Source organism: Eretmochelys imbricata, chromosome 19, assembly GCF_965152235.1.
Source record: "Eretmochelys imbricata isolate rEreImb1 chromosome 19, rEreImb1.hap1, whole genome shotgun sequence".
Lineage (NCBI taxonomy): Eukaryota > Metazoa > Chordata > Testudines > Cheloniidae > Eretmochelys > Eretmochelys imbricata.
In genome coordinates this window covers 4141101-4163949 of record NC_135590.1, presented here as the reverse complement: position 1 = coordinate 4163949, position 22849 = coordinate 4141101, and the positions used below count along the sequence as shown (strand labels likewise).

The 22849-nt window shown below is 52.1% G+C and overlaps 2 protein-coding genes across 2 annotated transcripts; both read left to right on the top strand.

Moving 5' to 3' along the window:
* The first annotated feature begins 4456 nt into the window (after positions 1–4456).
* On the top strand, positions 4457–5263 carry LOC144277225 (gap junction beta-3 protein-like). Its single transcript, XM_077837893.1, has one exon. The coding sequence runs from the start codon at positions 4457–4459 to the stop codon at positions 5261–5263; it is 807 nt and encodes a 268-aa protein (XP_077694019.1).
* A 10597-nt stretch (positions 5264–15860) lies between these two features.
* GJA4 (gap junction protein alpha 4) lies at positions 15861–22076 on the top strand. The gene is made up of 2 exons (XM_077837942.1): positions 15861–16014; positions 18766–22076. Exon 2 carries the CDS (start codon positions 18784–18786, stop codon positions 19786–19788), a length of 1005 nt encoding a protein of 334 aa, XP_077694068.1. The 5' UTR covers positions 15861–16014; positions 18766–18783; the 3' UTR covers positions 19789–22076.
* The last annotated feature ends 773 nt before the right edge of the window (positions 22077–22849 follow it).

Below are 22849 nucleotides of genomic sequence, written 5' to 3'. Positions count from 1 at the left end.
CTGTAGAAAGTGTGGGTTTTGCTGACTTAGCATTTTCCAGGACGAAAATGGTTCCTTCACCATTTCCTAACCAGCTCTACTGAGCACTCACTGCCTGACAATCAGCCCCTTTAGGGTGTCTTGTGTTGAGCACCCGATCAGTGAGGCACCCCAAATTACTAGTCCATTGTGAAAACGTAGGGAACAGCTATTGGGCACTAAGAAAGGGACACTCTGTAGTCACTTTTGCTATAGCAACCCCTTAAGGATCAAATTCTGCTCTCAGTTATACTAGTGTAACTTAGGGTGCTACCGAAATTGGCTGAGCTGTCTAGATAGCCAGGTGGTGTAGCTGAGAATATAACAACACCTAGCTCTGGTATAGCAGTTTCATCAGCGGATCTCAAAGCACTTCACAACGGAGGTCAGTGTCATTATCCACATTTTACAGATGGGGAAACTGGGGCACAGAGAGGGGAAGTGACTTGCCCGAGCTCACCCAGCCAACTAAAGGCAGAGCCAGGAATTGAACCCAGCTCTCCTGAGTTCCAGTCCAGTGCCCTAGCCACAATCTGGCCCTTATACCTGAAAACTTCTCTATAGGCACCTAGATCAAGTGTGTCTTTTCTTTGATATTATAGAGAGAGAACAATATTAAAAACTCGACTGGAATTAAACCACCCACAAAATGATCTTTCCTAGACCTCCGACTTGAGCCTACAGCAGGCAGGGCGTGCAGGGTTAAGGCTGCAAGGGAACCCACCCTGTCTGTTTTGTGTGGCCCAGATGACAGGGAGATTCATTGTTGTAGTTAGGAAGGCATTTAGCTCCCGTGCTGGCCAGCTTTCTGAAACTAACTAGACTGGTTAATAAAGCATCCTGTGGCGGCGTGCAGGTAAAACCCGAGCTGGACTGTCAGGGAGCAGGTTGTTCCAAAGTTGGGGTGGGGGGAGGCGGCACAGAGGAGGCCTAGTTCTGGGAGATCATGCTACACAGTGTGAGCTATGCAGTCAACTGGGCATGGCCTGGAAGTCCCAGGAGTGAGCCCCAGCAGAACTGCAAATGAATCCACTGAGGACTCTACCGGTGCTGTCTCCTGGGGGTCTCAGCTCACTCCCTGCCTGGGCAGTGTATTGTCTTCTGGGAAGAGTATCCCTCCTTCGTCCCACAGAATCACAAACTGCATCCAGCTGCCGCTGGGGTAGAGGGCAGCAGACAGAGCACATAACACTGGGAGAAGGGGCTGCTGCAGCAAAGAGTCCTGGGGAAAACCCCCTCCACAGCCCCACTTGTAAGAACATTGCCATGAGGTCTTTTATGGCCAGGCAGAGCAGTCAGGGCTTTGGAATTTTGGGAGGGGCTTTAAAGGCAAGGTGGTGGGATATGGGCAGGAGCTGACTGTAAAGGGAGAGATGTCAAATAGTGTGGCGCTTTCTGAGTCAGAGATTTGCAGACTGATTGTAGCAGGCAATCCCAGGAGGAGCAGCCAAAGAGTTCTTCGTAAGGCTGGTCATAAATTTTCCATCTAAATTATTTTTTGATGGAAAATTGGGGGTTTGATTAAACCAGTTTTTGATGAAAAATGTCTGCTTTCTGTAGACTTTTTTTTTTTTTTTTTTTTTTTTTTTTTTGGTATACTCAAAACACTGAATGGCCAGAAAACTACAATATTTCAATTTTGAAAGACTGCTGCAGTGCCTCTTGGGAGTTATAGTTCCAGGGCCTCCTGCTCCCATTCTCCTCTACAGGCTGGGCTCCCCAGCTGGACTTCATCTCCCATGGTGCACTGCAGCCAATCAATTGCCATGCTACACGGCCCCCTAGCATTATGGCAGATGTAGTCCAACCAGGGAGCCTGGTTTATAGAGGTGAACATGGACATGAGGCAGCTAAACTACAATTCCCATGAGGCACCACAGAAGCATTTCAGAATTGAAATATCTCAGGATTTGGCCAAAATATTTTGGGTTTCAATTTTTTATTTTTTGCTGAAAATGACACCTTGAGGGGGGGAAACCCATACGCTGAATAGCTCTAGTTATTAAATTAAGAAAATCACATTGGATTAGAATTTGGACCTACTAACTTTTCCACCGGATGTTTCAGAGACCTTCTCCTCAGCATTGTCCATGAGCCTCCCACCCCGACCACAGCAGTAATGGGGATCGACCTAGCACAATTACTCACCCGCTTCGCTTGGGCCAGGAGTCAGCATGTTGCTGTGCTTTATGCATCATCCTACAAAGTGTGGGCTGCAGCAGTTACAATTAGTGATGATTATTATGTATCTAGGGGTGCTTTGCATGCTACGTCCCTGTGCAGAGGGCTAACCCAGGCCATTAGGAGACATGAGGCAATCATTTAGGAATGGGAAAGTGCAGAGTGGAAGTTTTTCCACCAGCTCTGCTTTCAGGTTGGGTAGTATTTTGATTCTCACACCTGCTCTGTAGTGATTAATCACCTTTATGAGCATTGTTACTATCATTACGATTTATGTGTGTTATCATAGCACCTAGTCAAGGACCAAGACTTCATTGTGCTGGGGGCTGTACAAACAGAACCAAAAGACCTTGGATCTGGCTCTTCTGGGAATGGTCACACATTAGCACATGTTGCAAGATCCACACCCTAATATCAGCAAAGGGTTAATACATTTCTGACCCTCTAGACTATGATCCCTTCCTCTTGTTTCCAGTTGTTAATCGAGAGGAGTAAAATCCTATTATATAAATTAGTTGTTTTATATCCAACCTGCAAAATATTCCACCAAGTTTTTGGTTTCCGGCAATCAGTTTCATGTGGCTCCTGTTTTGTTCTCTTACTGGGGTAAGGTGAAGGCTGACCCTGCATAGCTTGTATATTGGGGAATTGCCCCAAACGCCCCTGAAAGCTTGCCTTTGGGGCTTTGCATTTCTTTTGCTGAAATCTACCTCCACAGTGTTCAGTGCATTGAAACACAGGAGTCCTACCCTATGTCTGAATCTCAGGGCCTGATCTTCCACTCACTTTTACCAGCTGACTTCAGTAAAGTCATCCCTGATTTACGCCAGTGTAAATGAGCGAAGAATCAGGCAGCTCATTGTCCAGTGCTTTGGTTTGCAGGTAGGTACCTTGCCCAATTCGTCATCTCTTACTAATAAGCCTTTGTCAAGGCGATGAGCAATACAGATGAGTCACTCCGCAATTCAGCTGTGACCCAGCAGGCTAAATGAAAACATTCAGCACTGCATGGGTTAATGACGCCAGCTGACCTAGATGTAGCCCGGATTCAGGTGGGACGGCTCCCCTTGGCTCTGACGTGGGCTGTGTTAGCCTCATCCCCAGGCTGACTTTGGTGCTGAGTGGCCTAAGGAATTAGACGCCCAAATCCCATTGAATTGCAGTGAGAGTTGGAGGCCTAAATCCCTTTGGAAATCCCAGCCTTGGTCACTAGGGAACGGGGTCTGGATTGGACTGATGATCTGTCTGTACCAAGAGGGAGGAAGGGAGGGAGGAAGAATGTATCGGGTGCCAGATCTAGGATCTACTTCACCTCTCGCCTGGTAAAACCCATAAGCCAACACGAGCTGCTCCCTCCTGAGCCCAGGTGCAAGGCCCTAATGGCACTTAGCAAAGCCTCAGCCTCATTCCTGCTCCCAGCTGTGGAAGAGAGCATGCCAACTGGTTTCCAGATTCCCCAAAGAGATGCTCTGTAAGCAGTTCTGGAGCTGGGCAGCCACACGGGGCCATTCTGGAGCTCCTGGACTCCGAGCCACCGGTCTTCCCGTCACCAGAGCCCCTGCAGCCACATCGGTCATGGGGGAGAGACTACACTCATAGTGGCTGCAATTCACCCCGTGCAGAGGGCTATCACAATGACTCTGCCGGCTAAATCCCACTCCCAGCCAGAGCTCTGCCCCGAGGGCTTCGGGGTACGTCTACACACTGCAATAAAAAACCAGCCAAACCCATGACAGCAAGTCGCAGAGCCTGGGTCGATGGTCATGGTGGGGGGCTCGGGCTATGGGACTAAAAATAGCAACGCAGACGTTCCCGCTCGGGCTGGAGCCTGGGCTCCGAATCCCAGGGGAGGGGCCTTCTGCAGATGGATGAATTTCCCCAGCCAGAGCTCTGCTCCCCATAGTCTTTGCCCTCTTGCTGGGAACTTTTCCGCTTCAAGCGGTTGAAGTTACAGATCCCTTCTTAAAGGGGTGCCCCCTGGTGTGTTTGCTCCAAGGACAGGGGCAGCCTGGTGTGAGGATCAAGGTATAGAAATGTGAGTTCTTTCAAAACCAAGAGAATCACTGAGCAAAACTGCTTGGACCAGCTCCCAGCTGGGGTGCATCAGTGAAGCTCTGCTTACTTCTGCTGAGCTGCGTTGATTTATACCAGCTGGGGATCTGGCCATTTGATATTTCCCATTGAGTTCCCTTCATCTGTTATTTCTCTTGCTTTTCTCTGACTTAGGTGAGTCTGGCTTCCCCCGAGGCCCGTCACCATGGATTGGAAGATGCTGCAGGGCCTGCTGAGCGGGGTGAACAAGTACTCCACGGCCTTTGGGCGCATCTGGCTCTCCGTGGTCTTCGTCTTCCGGGTGCTGGTCTACGTGGTGGCGGCGGAGCGCGTGTGGGGGGACGAGCAGAAGGACTTTGACTGCAACACCAAGCAGCCCGGCTGCACCAACGTCTGCTACGACCACTACTTCCCCATCTCCCACATCCGCCTCTGGGCCCTGCAGCTCATCTTCGTCACCTGCCCCTCCCTGCTGGTGATCATGCACGTGGCCTACCGGGAGGACCGGGAAAAGAAAAACCGGGAGAAGAACGGTGAGGACTGCCCCAAGCTCTATCGCAACCCGGGCAAGAAACACGGCGGGCTGTGGTGGACCTACCTGCTGACCCTCTTCTTCAAGCTGACCATCGAGATCAGCTTCCTCTACCTCCTCCACAAGATGTGGGATAGCTTTGACCTGCCGCGCCTGGTCAAGTGCGCCAACCTGGACCCCTGCCCCAACATCGTGGACTGCTACATTGCCCGGCCCACTGAGAAAAAGGTCTTCACCTACTTCATGGTGGGGGCCTCCGCCCTCTGCATTGTCCTCACCGTCTGCGAGATCTTCTACCTCATCTTCAAGCGGGCTGTCCGGAGCCTACACAAGTGGAAGAAGAACTCCAAGCACTTAGTCAACTACAACCAGGCTTCCACCTGCCAGTGCCACCTCAAGCTGGAGCAGCAGGATGGCAAGGCCAAGAACAAGCCTTTGGATGCCCTCCAGGCCTCCTCTCCCAACTTGACTGTGATCTGACAGGGCGTGTCGGGGGAGGGAAAAGCCCTGATGTTGGCCAGGGACAACTGACTTCCAAGATGGCTGCCTGCCATGCCTCAAGTATTACTGGAATATTTCAATGGGACCTCAGTGGCTATGACAAACCAAGGGAGAGGAGGCGCATCGCCAAGGCAGGATCTCTCCCCGTTCGGCGTGGCTGACTGAGTTGTGCATTTTGTCGGGGCCGGGCGGAAAGGACAAGGCCCTGGCAGTAGGTTTATATGCTGCAGCTGCTCTTAACATGCAGGGCACAGGTGGGTGGTTTGCCTAGCCAAGGAGGATGTGTGAATCCAAAAGTCTATGCTTTTCATTATTTACATGGTATCAAGCCGCTCCATGCAATCCTGCAGGTTGGAGCTTCCCTCCTACGTGCTCAGACAGGCCACAAGGGAAGGGAGGAGATGGCTGGCTTTTAAATCTTCGGAGAAATGACTAATGTAAAGTTGCCAAGAACAATATTTGTCTGCTGTTCTCTCCCCCCTCTGCTAAACTCACAGCTGCCAGGCCCCAAGCGCCAGCTCCCTTCGCAGACTCCATCATGTTGCGTAGAGAGGTGCTTGGGCTCAGTACCTCAGCGGATGGTTCATTAACTAGGACGTTGATGGAAGGGGCTTTATTCTGATACAGAAGCAGTGAGCAAATCCTGGCCTTTCCCGTGAACCGTGACCTTACCAAAGAACCAAGTCCATGGGGTCTAGCAATTCTGTGGGAATAAAGTCATAGGCACAGAGTGGGATTGTGGGTGTCTCTCTTGGGAGAGTCTCTGTAGTTTGCATCTATCTCAGAAACTTCAACCTCTCTCCAAAAGCACTCAGATCAGAGAGCAAAGAAGCCCCCGCACTGTGCCTTCGGGTGCCTAGGGAGGGCATTAAACTTTGCCTGGAAGAGTTTAGTCAGTAAAACATCCTAGATCAAAACCTTGAGTTAATGCACTAGCTATAACAGTGATTCCACAGCCCAGCTTCTCCGTTCTGAACTGAGTGGCAGGAATAACAGTGACTCTGCGGGGGAAAGAGTTTTGTATATTTTCAAGAAGCAGCGGAACAGCCCAGTGGAGTTTGGGGGTTTGTGACCTGTTCTGGGCCAGATCTCAGGTGACATAAACGGAGCGAGGCCAGTTTCCACCAGCCGAGACTCTGGCCTTACAATTTTTGGTTTAAGTTGTTTTCTGTTGTAATGTTCAACATTTTCCCTAACTCTGTAAACCCCCATTACCAAGTAGCTTCTGGCTGAAACCCAATGAGTTCTCCCATTCCTGGTTGAAAATGGGATCGGGATGCAAAATTCAAATTAAACGTGTCAAATTCATCCCTGGGGTAACACCAGTCAAATCCAGTTGAGGTGTCAGTCCAAATACACCAGACATGACTCTGTCCCAGTGAGTTTATTATTAACCATGGTTGGAAATCCATACCCATGCACCCCAGTAACTGATGTTGCATGGTTGGCTAGGACAGGACATAAGTCCATAAGATCTGAGGAATCTGAGTGTATATGTATTTGCAGGAAGTTCTTGTTCTTTGGATTTTTTTTAGTACTTCACCAAGATGTTTCTGACTAAAATAGAGTCCTGGGTAGCTGATGGTGCACATGCTTGTGTATATTGGGAAACGTTGGCCCATCCCACAAGAATTTTTGAGACTTCAAAAAAAATTCCCATCCTGAATCAGGACAAAAAGTCAAAACCATGAAAATTTTCATGAACTGAGAATCCAAAAGGAATTTCCGATCTGGTCGAATGAGAGACTTCCTTTTGGTAATTTCCAAAGCTTTTGTTTTGATGTTGAACTTTTTTATACTTAAATTATTTTTACATAATTTAACTTAAATTTTGAAACAAAAAGTCATTTTGACCCCAAAACCAGCACTTTTTTGCTTAGGAACAGGTAAGTAACAAGTGTCTCGGATTCTGCTGGCACGAATTCAGGCTGTCCTAAAGGCAAACATTGGCTTCTGTTGGGACCTTAAGCTCTGTCGATTGCCAGGCTGATATTTATTGATTGGTCAATATCAGGCCATAGGGACCAATGTCATCCTTGAAGGATCTGCATGGAGAAGGTCAGTCTGTTTGCTCATACTATTGTGCCCTAATGGCCACACAGCTCCTTTAGAAATCCCAGGAAAACATTTCCCTGCAGCGAGAGGACGAGATTAAAAGAGATTCAGAGGTGCACCCTGTTTAGAAGTGCTGTTTTATTTCTCATTAGCTCAGCAGCTGACCCGCCTGGACTGCAAAGCAAAAGTCCCAGATCCTCATTCACACACACCGCTCCACCTGTCTCCCTTTATACGCCCAGAGCAGTGTAAAATGGCCTGCATGTAAATGAGAAGCAGGCCCACTCTGATGCGCCGTGTTTTGGTTAACAACCAGCCAGGCCTCTAAACCTGGCTTCTGCTGCCCTGCATGTTGGGCCCAATTCTCTGTTGCCCTTGTAATATTCTGTACCCACTTGGCACCAGTGTGAATGCAGGAGAACACAGCCTTTTGGGCCAGCTGTTTACAGCTGTGTAAAAAGGGCAGCTACTTCTGATCTGCCAGCACTTTGCACTCACTGTGCAGCAGACTGCAGCAGGCGCATGGTAATGGAGAATCAAGCCCCTGATATTAATAACTCCCCCATCCTCCTCCCCTGAAAATAAATGCCAGGTCGCCACTCACGGGCTATATCTACACTCCAGAGCCTGCGTAGCTATGCCAGCATTGCCCTCTAGTGTAGACACAGCGTACTCCAACAGAAGGAGTTTTTCTGCCTGTGTAAAAGCACCACCTCCCTATGCCGACAGAGGTCTTCTTCTGTCAGCACAGCTGCATCTGCACTGGGGGGCTTGTCAGCATGACTTTGTCTCTAGCGTCTGGGCTCCACTCAAATTGCCCTAGCTGTGTTGCTCAGGGCTGTGAAACCACGGCCTAACCCCCGGTGTAGGCGTGGCAAAGTCGACAGACAAACTCTTCCATCCACAAAGCTACCACCGCCCAGAGGGTGGATTAACGACATGGACAGAAAAACCCCTTCTGTCTCTGTAGCACCATAGCTGGGCAGCTGTTGTGTGGACATACCCTATGAGTGAGGGCTTTTTTCACACCCCTGCCCAACATCGCCAGACGTGTATAAGTTTTAAGCGCAGAGCAGGCCAGCCCTCGCTCCATTTTGCCGAGCGGCTGCAGCCTCAGGGAGTTCTCTCTCAGGCAATGCACCGCTCAGAAAACGTTATAGACAAGAAACATTTAGCAGCTACTTGTCAAACATGTTTGCTGGGTCGAAGTCATGTTGGGACGAGCTCCTAAGCTGGTAAGAACCGGCATAGCCTGTTTCCACCAGCTGAGAATGTATCCCGTTGGGTTTTGATTTGTCAAACCCAGTCAACTTCATTCGTTTTCTTTTTTGTAAATGTGCCCCTCCCACACTCCTCCTGTCTGGGACGCTCCGAAAAACGCTTCACAGCAGCGCAACTAGTATTTTGTATTTTACAGCTTTCCTGCTGGACTGGGGGACGCATGTCCCACCCCCGGAGGCCAAACAAACATTTGATTTGTGTAATCAACCAGGTAATGGAATGGCCAAATAAATGCTACATTGTTTATCTACAGCTACATGCCTGCTTTCTCTGAGGGATGTATACGATGGGGCATGGCCTCTGCTGGGGACCATTTGCCTATTTCAGCACGGGACCACTGTATCTCATTTAGGAATGTTGCTCCCATTATTAGGGACTTATTGCGGTAGGTGCTGTATGTACACACTTCTCCCATAGAGCTTACAGTCTAAATGAACAGGGTGAAATGGGAAACTGAGGTACGGAGCGGGGAAGCGACTTGCCCAAGATCACCCAACAGGTCAGTGGCAGAGTCAGGAATAGAACCCAGGTCTCCTGAGGTCCTGACCACTGGACCACGCTGTCCCTGCTCGAGATTGCCCACAGACATTGAGCTGGATTTAAGTTTGCTAAACACAAAGTGCCCCAGGATTGAAATGGAGACCAAAGGGAGTCAGCAGCTCAGTATCGCTTTACCCCCTTGCAGCTTGAAGAGGATCAGTGCAACTGTGATCAGGTGTGGTTAGAAGCATTTCCATGGACAATTGCTGCCAAATCTGGAGAAAAGAGGGGATTGTCTCTGATACGTTGAAAGGAAAACTCTCTTCTGCCTCTGGTTAGTGAAGCAGTGGATGGCTGAGATACGGAAGGGATGGGACAGAGAGAGGAGGGGAGAAGGGTAAGTGCAGAGATAGAAGGAGGCGCAGCTGAGGATGGATGGATGCATGAGCCCAAGCCAACAAGTTCACCTGTTTGGGCTTCAAGGGTTAGGGTTAGGGTTAGCAGAGTTGGGCCCGAACCAGGAAGGGGGGCTGTAGGCGTGGCCTTGCTCCTGGCCCACTGATGCTCAGCCCTGGTGTTCCATCAGCCCAGGCCCGTCGCCGGGACGTGCGTTGCCCACTTTGCAGCCTGCCACTTCGCCGCATGTCATTAAACTTTAATTCAATATAAGCAGGCTCCATCCCCCCAGGAAATCAAGAAGGGATCAGCCCCAATTATTCACTAACCCCTGATAAATATTACAGTAAATAGGGATGATTTCCATTTAATCTATTCTTAAACAGCCCCGGCTCTATGCAAAGGGCCTGTCAACACTCACTCCAGCTGGGGCTTCAAACACCGACTCCCCTTGCTGGGCCCCACCTCCCATTAGGCTTTCCTATTAACCCTTTCGTGGCACCATTCCAGGCCCTAGCGCTCCGCGGAGGTCAGTGGGATGTGGCTCCCAAATGTACCGGCGGTTCAGAAATTCCTTTCTACCAGGCTGCACCTGTAGCACCTACCCCTGCTGATCCATCGCCCACTGAAGTCAATGGGAAAACTCCCCTGGACTTTGGCTCAGGTTCTAAGACAAGGAGGGAGAGAAATCCCAGACTCCTTGGACTTCAGCTGCATACAAATTCCCTGCTTCGAGCAGCACTGGTCTCTGTCATTCTTTCCCCCTGGCCTCTGGGAGATGCCAGCACGCCTAGAAAACCCAGCATTGACCTTGCCAGCACTGTCATGGCTCAGGCATTCTGGCAGATGTACTGGAGAGGCCATCCAGAGACCTCCAGCCCTGGGGGAAAGGTAGACAGTGACCTCATCACCAACGAGTATCAGAATCCTCTTTGCTTTGGTGATTTTGTCCCGCACTGTCACTGCTGACACGTGACGACGCTTCTGGGGCGCATCTGCAAAGACGAAGCATTTCCTAGATCCCCATGCCAATGAGTCCCAGGAAACAGCCAGGCCTGTGCAGAGAAGAGCATGTGTCCACGTTCCCTGCACCCGCTCAAAGCACAGAGTGAAATATAGCGAAGGGAACGTCAGTCGCTGGAAAAACAGAAACTCGCAGAAAGACCAAACATCCAGGGAAGAAAACAGGCCAGAGACGAGCTTCAATCCCGCTGGAACGGAGGAATTTTATATTCTCAATCAGAAAACTTTGCTAGGAGCAGCTAAGGCTGCAAAGAGCGGCAGTGGGCCTGATTCTGCGCTTACACCAGCATAAATCAGGAGTAACTGCTTTGAAGTCAGTGGTCCGATCATCAGCTCTGATGTAAGGCAGCCGAGCACCACTTCTCCAGTGACAGCAGAAACCACTTTAAACCCAATGAAACTGCATTGTTGTACACCCCAATGGTGTAGGACTGATGTAAAAAAGGAGAGGAGGATCTGGCCCAGAGGCTACTAATCAGAGTTGTTTGAATATGGGGTAAATTATGCTAGGGCATGACCATACATCAGATAAAGGAACCACACCATCCCTTGCTTTGTGTTTGTACAGGGCCTAGCACATCAGGGGTGCTACCAGAAACAGTATTATTTATTATTGAGGCCTATTATTATTAGCAGCAATGCTGAGGTTCCTGCCCCACCCTTCACGCTGCCCCTCCACCCTAGTTAATGTGCCTCTTCCCAGGGGCGAATCCCACTAGTTGCTATTTGAAACTAACCTGTTCCCTTTGGTTGACATGACTTGCCCTAGGATTGTCTGTGTTTGCATGGCCACAGATCCTGACCCCTATTGGCCCAGCCCAGGCAGAGGGCATTGGGAGTCTGTGGCCCATGTGCACCCGGCCGATAGGGATGAGTGGTGGCTGAGGATAAAGAGATTAGCGTGTGGGTTATCCGGCCCTTGGTGTCTATTTCATGACACAGCAGGGCCTCCTGAAAGAGACCCCCTGCTAAAGAGCCTGAGCTGAGTGCAACAAGATTATTTGTAACCCAATGAGCAGCTCCCTGCCCTGCAGCTCAACCCCCTGCACATTAAACACGTCAGCTGCAGTATGGGTGGGTCTGTCACAAGTGCTCAGCACCGGCCTAACTCGGCTCCCCTGGAAGCCAATGGGACTTAAGCATGTGAAAAGAATTAAGCACATGCTTCACTGCTTTGCTTAATCAGGGCCTATATTCTAAGGGCCACATTCTGATTCCCTGGCTCACGCTGAGTTACATCCCATGCCATGCCTAATCTCCATCAACGCCATTCAAAAGGACTTAGGAAGGTGAAATTGAACCCCACCTGATCAGATCCTTGGAACCAAACTCTGTCTGTTGCCCTACTCGTGAGAAGCTCCTCTCTGAGAGCTTGTTGCCTTGTTCAGAACATCTAGAATCATGCCTTTCTAAAGACACAGGGCCATATACCCCATGGGCATTTCAGCAGAAATCCCTGGTTATTCCAGTGCAGGAGTTCTGCTTAAAATCTGATGGCATTTTATGGCCCCTGATTGTTTAATTAAGCTCATCCCATTAGATCAGCGTGTGCCTTTAACCGAGGGAAAGGTTTATTTATGAGAGAGACGATGCTGTTTTTAAGTACAGTAGAACCGCAGAGTTCCGAACGCCTCGGGAATGGAGGTGGTTTGTAACTCTGAAACGTTCAGGACTCTGAACAAAACATCATGGTTGTTCTTTCAAACATTTACAGCTGAACACTGACTTAATACAGCTTTGAAACTTCATGATGCAGAAGGAAAAATGCTGCTTTTATGCAGCGTAATTTAAATGAAACAAGCACGGAAACAGTTTCCTGATCTCATCAAATCTTTTTTTTTCAACTTTCCCTTTTTGTTGGTCGTTCACGTTTATCACAGCACTGTGCTGTATTTGCTTTTGTTTGTCTCTGCTGCCACCTGATTGCATCCTTCTGGTCCCAAATGAGGTGTGTGGGTGACTGGTCAGTTCGTAACTCGGGTGTTTGTAACTCTGAGGTTCCTCTTTTGAACCAGTGGTTTTGCGGGAATCCTCCGTTGGTCCAGTGCCACCCAGGGATCAATCTGGTGAAGAATCCCCCACTGGGGAAAACACAACCCCTGTCCAAGGGCTCTGATTCTGCACCATCTCAGCACCCTCCCCGCCCACTGAGTGCCGTGTGCCAGGCGGAGCAGGAAAGGCTGGTGGCTGAGTCTGCCTGTTGCTAAAAGCACGGTCCTGTAAGCAATTCCTTGGCGGACTCCGTTGCACCCAGTGGGTGCTGGCTGTTCCACAGCAGACGTCAGCTCCTTGCGCTGCCATCAGACACGCCGGCTCCCCCTGCAGGTTTGGGTGGGGACATCAGTCCTGCCGGTTTTACTGCCGCGAGACTGGCCACGCCCCTCATCCCCAGAATGGCGGATACTCCGCTGCTACCAGGCAAGATCACGCTCAGGGGGATGCCATTTTGAGGTGCACACCACCTTGCCCCACTGGCATAACCTTGCACGCTCTTCAAAATGGTGCCCCCTCCCTCCCCGTCCGATACGGGACAAAACCACGTCTGGGTTTTTCTCAGTACCAGACGGGGGAGAAACTTTAGAAAAGCAGGATCGTCTGGCCTAAAACCGGACCAATAGCCTGCCGAATTGCCACATCTGTCTAACGTAGCTATGTGGCCCCCGTGGCCATGGTATCTGAGCACCTCCTAATCTTTGAAGGTATTTATTCTCCCAAACCACCGCAGTGAGGCAGGCCAGGGCTGTCACGTCCATTGTACAGGTGGGAACTGAGGCCCAGATTGATCCTGGGGGACATTTTCAAAAGTGTCCAAGCAGCCTAAGACACACGCGCTATTGGAAATGGAAATAAACCTAGATCTTGGGGGGGGCGGGGGAGGATGGCCCAGTCATTAGGGTGTTGGCCTGGGTGCATTTCCCTTCACTGCCACAGACCCCCTGCATGATCTTGGGTCACTTTGTGCCTCAGTTTCCCCATCTATACAATGGGGATAACAGCACTTCCTTACCTCACAGGGCGTTGTGAGGATAAACACATTACAGACCGTGAGGTGCTCAGAGACTACGGTGAGTGGGGCTGGATAAGTACCTTATATGGAGAGAGGCTTTGAACCTGATCTGCTGGAAATCACCCACATTTCAGACAGGCCTGAGAATTCAGTGTCTTTCCTCTCAGAATCCAACCAATTTGCCCAACAGGGAGTTCAAGAAGCAGTGCAGGAAAATGGAGGCACCTGGCTAGTGAAAAATTGCTGAGAGTAGCCACATAGCCTGAAGGAGTCACCAGCACCACTGCTGAGCCAGGGACCTGTGGCCTCTCGGTACCTCTGGGAATAAAGCCACTTTCATCTAGTAGCCTAAATATGGATTTAGGAGCTGAACTTTAGGGACCCAGGTTGGAAAACAGCAGCCCAAAAGTATCACCTCTGTTTGGGGGAGGGCAGAGAGCAAGGAGAGGGGGAGGGATGGTGGCTTATTTGGGTGGATGAGAATAAACTGGAGGGGGGGAAAGTCTTTTCATTCTTTTAAAACCCTGTATGATCCGAATTCCTCTTGCTCGTGCCTTTCTCGTTCTGTCCAAAGGGTGGTGCTACTCGCTAACAACCAAGTACCTGGGCAGTTAGGAATGCAACAGACCAGAGGGGACGGGGAATATACTGGTAGAAGCACCTTTATACTGGTACAGCTGTCCCCAGAATTAGGGCTTGTGCCAATACAATTGTATGGGGGGGGGGGGAATCACCCCCCTAAACCAACACGTTGCTCTGGTACAAAATGTGTGTGCAGGGCAGGTTATAGCCAGAGAGCGAGATTATGGGTTTGGCTGTGCCTCGCCTCACAGCGCGTGCAGGGTGCTGTCATGTACCCTCGTGCAAAGAGAGTGTAACGTGGGTGTGGAATGCTGCCCTACGAGGGGTGCGTGTGTGTGTGTACACGTGTGTGCATGAGAGAGATTCGGAGTGCGGCAGAGAGAACAGCCCTGTCTAGATTAGGGAAATCCTACGGCTCGTTCTAAAAGGAGTTACCAACCCAGATTTAATTAACCTGTTTTTAAACCCCAGGGCTCCTAGTGTGGTCAGGGCTTTACCACCTGTGGTCATGGTCAGCCTCTAACCCTGGTCGTCAGAACCCTCTAACCCTGGTCCTCAGCCCCGTCTTCCTTTACTAGCCACCTCTGGGCCAATTCCCCTGCAATAATCAACCTCGTGCCCCCTTGCCATGGAACCTGCAAGTGCCCCCCTCCCTTTTGGCTGCAGCCATCCCTCCATCCCCTCTGCCTGCAGCTCTCAACTCGCTCAGCCCTTCCCTGGGAGCCAGTCACCTCCTCCCTCACCTCCCTGAGCGTGTGATTGAGCCTGCACCCCTCACTGCCGTCACACAGCCCTCAGCCAGGTGACTAGTCCCTGCCGAAATCCATGGGGCTTCCCAGGTAAGTGCTGCTCAGTGCGAGCGAGGGTGGAAGGATCAGGCCCTTTATGGTGGATCAGGCCCAGCTGGGAGCAGTCTGACCTGCTCCTGAACTCAGATCGTCCCAAACCCTTGCGTATGTCACCAGCCCCAGCAGCAGCCCAGAGAGAGCTGTTCAACTTCACCCCCCTGCTAGCTGCAAGCTCAACCCCCCAAGTAGAGTCCCATGTGAGCTCTGGGCCAGGGCCTTACCCCTTAGGACAAGGGGGAGCTAGACGAGGGGGGAACGGACCCTTGGCAAAGCATCTGAGCGGGGCACTTCCTAGGCTCCCGGCTCCCATAGCCCCCAGCCTAAGTCACTTGTGCACCGGCGCATTGGTTCAAATGCCAGAGGTCTTCCCTGGCTTCAGGGGAAGACGGCCCCGAAAACAGAGCTTAATCAGGGGCGATGCCCCCACAGAGGCCTGGTTGTCACCAGACTCTCATAGCTCAGGTCCCTGGCCCGGGATCTTCCCAGCAGCCCTTCACCGTGTTAGTTTTGGCTCCATGGGGGAGGCCCTGCCCTGGCCTGATAGGAGTATTATTTCAGCCCTGTCTGGCTTGTTTTCCTCCATTTCCTATTTCCAGGCTGCCCTGGCCCCGTCTGCGACTCCCTGTGAAAGAGGAGGGAGCCCAGCAGGGCCACTCTCCCCCCGTCCCCGCAGCCGCTTCCCCCCGCCCGCCGTTCTGCTCTTCCCCCAGTATTGCGCTGATTTCACATTGAATCCGCGGCCAGGAAAAGAATAAAGTCCCCCCGCACACCTGCCAAAGCAGCTGCCCCTTTAAAGGAGGGCTCTGCAGCCAAACTATTAACTTTACCAACCCCCAGTTTCCTGCGGCTCCTCCCCCCGCCCCCCTGTGTAACTCTATCCAGGGTCAGTTTCCTCCTTCTCTCTAACAGTCTCAGGGATTCGGTGGGAGCAACAGCCTCCTGCGTAAAGAGCCACAGGTTGTAACCCCCTTGCCCCACCTGGGGCAGAGCATTTGATTCCCAGCCTGTGGGCCAGCAGGGAGCCTGGGCCTGAAGTCACCCAGTTGTGCCTGGCTTCGGTGAGTAAACACCAGACTCCAGCTGGCTGCTGGGTCCCTCTGTCAAGCAGCCCCTCTGCTCTGGGGCATGGCTGGGCTGGCCAAGGTGCTGGGACTGGGGACAGGGGCTCAGCCCAGATGCTGCAAACCAGAGGGTTGCTGCAGGGAAGGGGATGGGGGAATGCAAAGGAGGTCTGTGTCCTAGCCCCCTGCATGCACCTTTGAGCTCAGGTGATGCATGCCTTAGCCCTTGGCTTCGCACCAGGCTGCCTCAGTTTAACCCTTTCATGACTGCATCTGGCCCCATCAACCCGTCTCCATTGTGAGTCCTTGCTTTAAAGAGCCAACAGACCCCTTAATTGGTTAATTGATAGGTGTTCCTTACAAATGAGCTTTCTAGGCTAGGGGCATGGTGCTGCAGGAGCCTCTGTCCCGTGCGGGTGGCTACTGTGCTTAGCTCTGAAGTGCCCTTGGAAAGTGAGTGAGACCCTGGGAAGGAATTGAGTGAGTGAATCTCCCCTTTGGGCAGTTAATTGGGGCTGAAATGCCTTGTCTCTCTATTGCTGCCTTGACTTTCCTGGGTGATTAACATCAGAGTCTGTTTCTGCTGAGTTGGGCTCTGAGTAACTAAACTCTGCACCCCAAAGGGTAAGAAAGTGGTAAAGTGGGGGGGGGGGTCTCTGCTTTGTCTGCTGCTGTGACCCTGGGGAGAAGGATAGTGCACCTGGAGCTTTCAAATTGTGCTCTTCTCCCCCCCCCCCCCCCACTTTCTCGCCCAGACAGGGGTGCTGCCTGGAAGGCTGGGCTCCTGTCCAAGAGGGCTGCTTAAGCCCCAGTGCTTTTGTGTCTCTAACGAGCTCCTCAGTAAGGCTGTCAAAAGGGGGGCACACAGCAGTGACACAGCTGCCTATGCCCAGCCTCCAGCTCATCTGCAAGGGAGGCTTCTAAAGAGAGGGGGGACTGGTCCGTCTCTAACCTCTTACACCCAGGTGTGGGCTGCTGCCCTATGCCCTTGCTCAGGGACAGATGACCCACGGGGCACCTGGATGCCTTGGCACGAACCTGCCCTGTGGCACCAACCCAGCTCTTACAAGAAGCCAAGGGACCGCTAAAGTCTATGTCCTGCCTCAGTGGCTTCTCGGCTGGACACCCTTTGGCTGGAGCTGTTGCCAAGGGCTGGTGGGAGAAAGGCTGTGCTAAGCCCCTAAATTCCAGGGGCACCCATGCTTCGCAGTGCTAAGAGGGCAGTGCTGGTGGCTGGCCAGGAAGGTGAGGGCTGCCCTTAAATGGCCCTGCACCTTTAACTAAAAACAGCCTGCTCCCAGCTGTCAGGTGCTGCTTTCTGATGGACCCTTGTTACAGCTGCACTTGTCTATTCATCTAACCAGGCTTATCAGCACCCTGCAATCACCAGGTGAGAGGGGGTGTCCCATCCCCCCCCCCTTGCTTCAGTGGCTAATGCTGTCTAGCTAGTGTAGCTTTCTCTGCTGGATATTTGTGGTCTCCCAGTGTGGGGGCTTGAGTCTCTGGAAGGCTGACATCTTGCTGCAGCCCTAGTATTTTGGCAGAGGTGGTAGCCGCTTGAATCCCCAGTGATCAGCTTTAAGGTCCCATAACTAGCCCAGGGCTCCCAGGAGGGAGTAGCCCTCCCTATGCTCTGATGGCATGGCTAAGCCAGCATAGCAAACTCCTGCCCGGGCTTCAGCTGGGAACAAAATGTCTTGTGCTCCACTGAGGCCTGACTAGGGTTGCCAGGCGTCCGGTTTGTGATGGGAATGCCTGGTCGAAAAGGGACCCTGGTGGCTCTGGTGGGCGGGGCTAAGGCAGGCTCCCTCCCTGCCTGCCCCAGCTCCGTGCGGTGCCCGGAAGCGGCCACCAGCACCTCGTGGCCCCGGGACGCATGGGCGGCCAGGGAGGCTCCACGCGCTGCCCCCACCCCGAGTGCTGGCTCCGCAGCTCCCTTTGGCCAGGAACCGCAACCAGTGGGAGCTGCGGTTTGAGGGCAGCGCATGGAGCTTCCCTGGCTGCCCATGCGCCTAGGGGCTGCCACGACGTGGCTTCTGGGAGCTGCAGTAAGCACAGCTGGGACCCTGACCCCCCTCCTGCACCCCTGCCCCACCCAGAGTCCTCTCCCGCATCCAAACTCCCTCCCAGAGCCTGCATGCCCCCAATCCCAGCCCAGAGCCCCCTCTTGCACCCCAAACCCTTCATCCCCGGCCCCACCCTAGAGCCTGCACCCCCAGCTGGAGCCCACACCCCCTTCCTGCACCCCAACTCCCTGCCCCAGCCTGGTGAATGGAGGGAGGGGGGATAGAGCAAGAAGGGGTAGGGCCTCGGGGAAGGGGTGTTTGGTTTCGTGCGATTAGAAAGCTGGCAACCCTAAGCCCAACCTCACCAGCCAGTTAGCACCTAACACGAGCTGCCCATCTGAGTCCTTCCTCTCCTGCAGAGCTACCTGGTCCTCAAAGCGATAGCACACACAGCGTTAAACGTAGCTCCGTAGAACCCAAGAACTGCATGCGGAGCTGGCTAAAACCCAGCGTCCCGGCTCAGGCTGGGGGTGGGCAGGCTGTGGTGTCCCTCTGGCCCTTGTCTGGGTTCCTAGTCAAACGGCGCACTAGCCATGGAGCAGAGTGGTGGGGAGTGCTGCCAGGCCATGTGGCAATCTGGGAAGCCCCGTGTATCTCCTACCTCTGGCTTTCACGGAAACAAGGGCTGAAAGGTCAAACTGTCAGGTTGACTTAACTCTTGTTCTCTCTCTGCCATCAATAGCACAAGACCCCCTAGAAGATGGGGGACTGGGGCTTCCTGGAGAAGCTGCTGGACCAGGTCCAGGAGCACTCAACAGTGATTGGGAAGATCTGGCTGACCGTGCTGTTCATCTTCAGGATCCTTATCCTGGGCCTGGCCGGGGAATCAGTGTGGGGGGACGAGCAGTCGGATTTCCTGTGCAACACCAAGCAGCCGGGCTGTGTCAACGTGTGCTACGACAAGGCCTTCCCCATCTCCCACATCCGCTACTGGGTGCTGCAGTTCCTCTTTGTCAGCACCCCCACCCTGGTCTACCTGGGCCACGTCATCTACCTCTCAGGGCGGGAGGAGAAGCTGAAGCAGCGGGAGAGCGAGCTCCGGGCGGCGCAGATCAAAGACTTGAAGGTGGAGCAGGCTCTGGTGGTGGTACAGAAGAAGATGTCCAAGATCTGCGTGGCGGAGGACGGCCACATCAAGATCCGTGGCTCCCTGATGTGGACCTACGTCATCAGCGTGATCTGCAAGAGCATCTTCGAGGCCGGCTTCCTCTTAGGCCAGTGGTACCTGTATGGTTTCTTCATGCCACCCATCTTCGTGTGTGAGAGGGCCCCCTGCCCCCACAAGGTGGACTGCTTTGTCTCCCGCCCCACTGAGAAGACTATCTTCATCATCTTCATGATGGTGGTGGGCATGATCTCCCTGGGCCTCAACCTCCTGGAACTCTTCCACCTCTGCTGCAAGAACCTGCTCAGCAGCGTGAGGAAGGCCACCTCCTCTCCCAGCCCAGCTGTGGACATAGACTCCTTCCCAGACAGCAAGCAATGCCATTACCTCCCCCTGAGCGAGAGCCACTCCCCTCCCTACCTGGCCTACAACAAGCTGTCGAGCGAGCAGAACTGGGCCAACTTCAACACCGAGGAGAACCTGGCTCTGCGCAGTGGCAACAAGCCCTCTCCTGAGTCCTACGCCCCAGGAGCCCAGCCCCTGCAGGAGAGGCAGGCCAGCCGGCCTGGCAGCTCTGCTTCCAAGAAGCAGTACGTCTAGGAGAGCACTGAAACCAAGCTGCTGTGTCTCGGGGGGTATCCTTTGGCCATTGAACGAGGGGACACTCTGGTTCTTGGGCATCTTGGCCATAGGACCTGTTTGCTATAGAGGCTTTAAAAACAAAACCAAACCCAAAAGCTCCTGTTGGCGACCCACTTTGGTTAACTAGCAGGCACCTCCTGCTCTCCACTGTTCATTGTGTGTCTGTGTATTTAAAGTGTGGGTGCCGTAGATGTGCTTTCAGGTATGTGCACCTCTCTGCAGACTGGTCTTGCCATAGGACGTGCACGTGGCTCAATTGCGTTGCGTTGTAGCCAGCTGGCTGAAGTTTACAGGGTGCGAGGACCCTTCCTACCATTCTGCTGGCAAAACGTACCTCAGGCTCCCTTGGGGAGGGTTATTCTCTGGTGCCTTTGTCTGTACAAAAGACCCTAAGTAACCGATGTCACGTGATACCAATACATTCGCCTTTCTCCAGCTGCAGTCCCGGGAGAGCTGTTGCTTTCTTTTTTTAAACTGTGTAGACATGGAAACCAAACAAAATCCCTTCTTCAGCTACAGAAGCATCTTCAGTGGAAAGCTGCCTGGGATATTATGCAGCTTGCGTTCAAATCCAAGGTGCTTTGCCTTGGGGTGGACCAGCGACTGCGTCTTTGGGGCAATATGTGGGGAAATATCCTTACTATAACTAGGGGAGATTTCCCTTTCCTGCTCAATGGTTTCCATCAGCTCTGATCAGAGCTGTGCTTTGTAACCTAAACTCTAAATCTCTCTAGCCAAGACCTTTAATTCCGAACCGGTGGAGTTAATCTGGCTCAGCCTAGGTCAACAATTTGTCCTTCTAAAGGAGGCAGTGGGGGAAGCCTATTTGCCTCTGAGATCTTAGCAGCTGCAAGCGTTTGGCACCAGCCTAGAAATTCCATTGGGCAGCTTGCTGTAAGAATTAATGTGGGGTTGGGGGCACTGGAGTGCCAATCAAAGCAGCTGGTCCTGCTCATAAACCAAACATCTCTTCTTCTGGGTCACCTGACAAAATAATCCCAACATCTAGATCTTGCCACACCAAGTTGAATGACTCAGTAGCTTATCCGTCCAAGCTGAGGTGCCTGCCCAGGGTGAGGAAACTCTGATGCACTAAGGAAAGGACGTATCACAGGACTTAACACCTACTCCCCTGAGTTCTGTTGCCCCAGAGCAAAGTTATAAGCACTGTTCCCCATGTATGTTCAGAGTAACTTGCTGTCCATGTATTTATAGGTGTAAGGGATCCCCATGGGTAGCTCCAGTAACAGCCCTGGTCCTCTGCCCCAGGTGGCCTCATTTCTGAGGCACAGATTTCCATTGGTTAATTTTTATTTTTATTTTTAACCTGCTGGTCTGACTTTAAAACGACTGCAGCTTCAAAGCCCAGTATTTGCCCCTGGCTCTGGTAAGCTGTCGGTTGGCTCGTGCTAAGTGCGAGTGTTCACTTCCCAGCTGCTTTACAGGGATCCCACTGTGTGCTCAATTCTCCTGGGAATGAGGGCCTTCACGTGTGGAGTGTGAGCACAGGGCCTCTGCCGGAATGGGGCTGCCCACAGATTCAGCCAGGGTGGAGGGGAGCCTTGCTGTTGTAAGTGAATTGCCCCATTCAGAGACCTAGAACCACTGACGTGGGGGGGGGCAGGGGTTTAAGGCTGATCACGCTCTTCCTAGGTTCCCTTGCCTTGGGCTCCCCGATAGGGACTGATTGCACCAGTCAACAGAACGGGCAACTCCTGGCCGGCAGAGATCTGATGCTGGAGTAGCTGTGGGGGTGGCGGGGGTTGAGGTATGGAGCTGCCTGGCAGAGTGTTCATCCGCACTGTTTAGGCTGTTGATTATTTCACTTTAATGAGCACCCAAGTCACCCCCAAAACATCTTAATTTTAAAAAGGGGTAGGAAAAAAAATCCAGTAACTTTGTTTGTTTGCACCAATGTCCTCTCCTGCTGGGGTGTGACATGCTGGGAGGGTGGTGGGCTAAGGGAAACCTGCTGTCCCTCCTCAAGAGAGCAGGCTCCAGTGAATTGTGCCTGAATAATCCCAAAGCTGTGAAACCAAAAGGGTCTAGCCTTATGTCCTTCTGACTGTTTGTTCCATTTTTAATGTAAGCCAAACCACCACAGATGCCTGCTCAGTCTGTATTCTTATCTCACCAAAGTGCACACGCTCCAGGCTGAGAGAGGAGCAGATGGAAGTTGGTCTTCAGCTCTTTCTGGCAGACTTAATGTTACATTTTTGTCAAATAAAACTTTGACATAAACTACCTCCTGCCGTGTCTGTGTGGTGCTTTCTCACAGATCTAGTGTAACGCGTCTAGTCCGGTGCTTCTCAGTCTAATGCTCCCAGCTTTTTACTGTGAAATGCTGGGTTACTTGGCTTGCCTTTTTTGTCACTATCAGCAGCGCACTTCGAATGAAGTTTTCGCCTGATGCTATAAATTAACCTGGGGTCTAGTAAATGTGGCGATCTCATCATGCACGACTTGGGCTGAAATGGTCTTGTTTGAACTTCAACTCCAGGTGCTGACCAGACATATGAAGAATGGGAATGACCTCAATTCCCTCCATACGGGTGTACCCCAGCTATAGCTCACTGCCTTAACCCCCCGTATCATGGCTCAGCAGCCTTTCTTCAGCCCTTCCTCACAAGCAGCCTCCCTATGTAGCCCTTAGTCACAGTGAAATCAATCTGCCAGTGATAAAGTTAAGGGGGGCGGGGTTTCACATGCCCTAAAAACTGAGGGCGTGGTAACTAATGAAGAGGACAGATCACTGATTCAGTGCTAGCTGGATGGCTTGGTAAACTGAGCCCTGTGTGTTAATAGGGCTAAATGTATACATCTAAGAACAAAGGAGGCCCTACTCCTAGTGTGGGGATCTCTAGCCTGGGAAGCAGGGAACTGAAAAAGATTTGGGGGGGTTGTGGTGGACGATCAGCTGAACATGAGCTCCCAGTGTGACTCTGTGGCCTAAGGCAATCCTGGGACCTATAAGCAGAGGTATCTCAAGGAGCAGTAGAGAGGTTATTTCCTCTCTATT

Excerpts from the sequence above, each read along its gene's own strand:
- LOC144277225 (XM_077837893.1), top strand. The coding sequence starts at position 4,457 with ATGGATTGGAAGATGCTGCAGGGCCTGCTGAGCGGGGTGAACAAGTAC.
- GJA4 (XM_077837942.1), top strand. The coding sequence starts at position 18,784 with ATGGGGGACTGGGGCTTCCTGGAGAAGCTGCTGGACCAGGTCCAGGAG.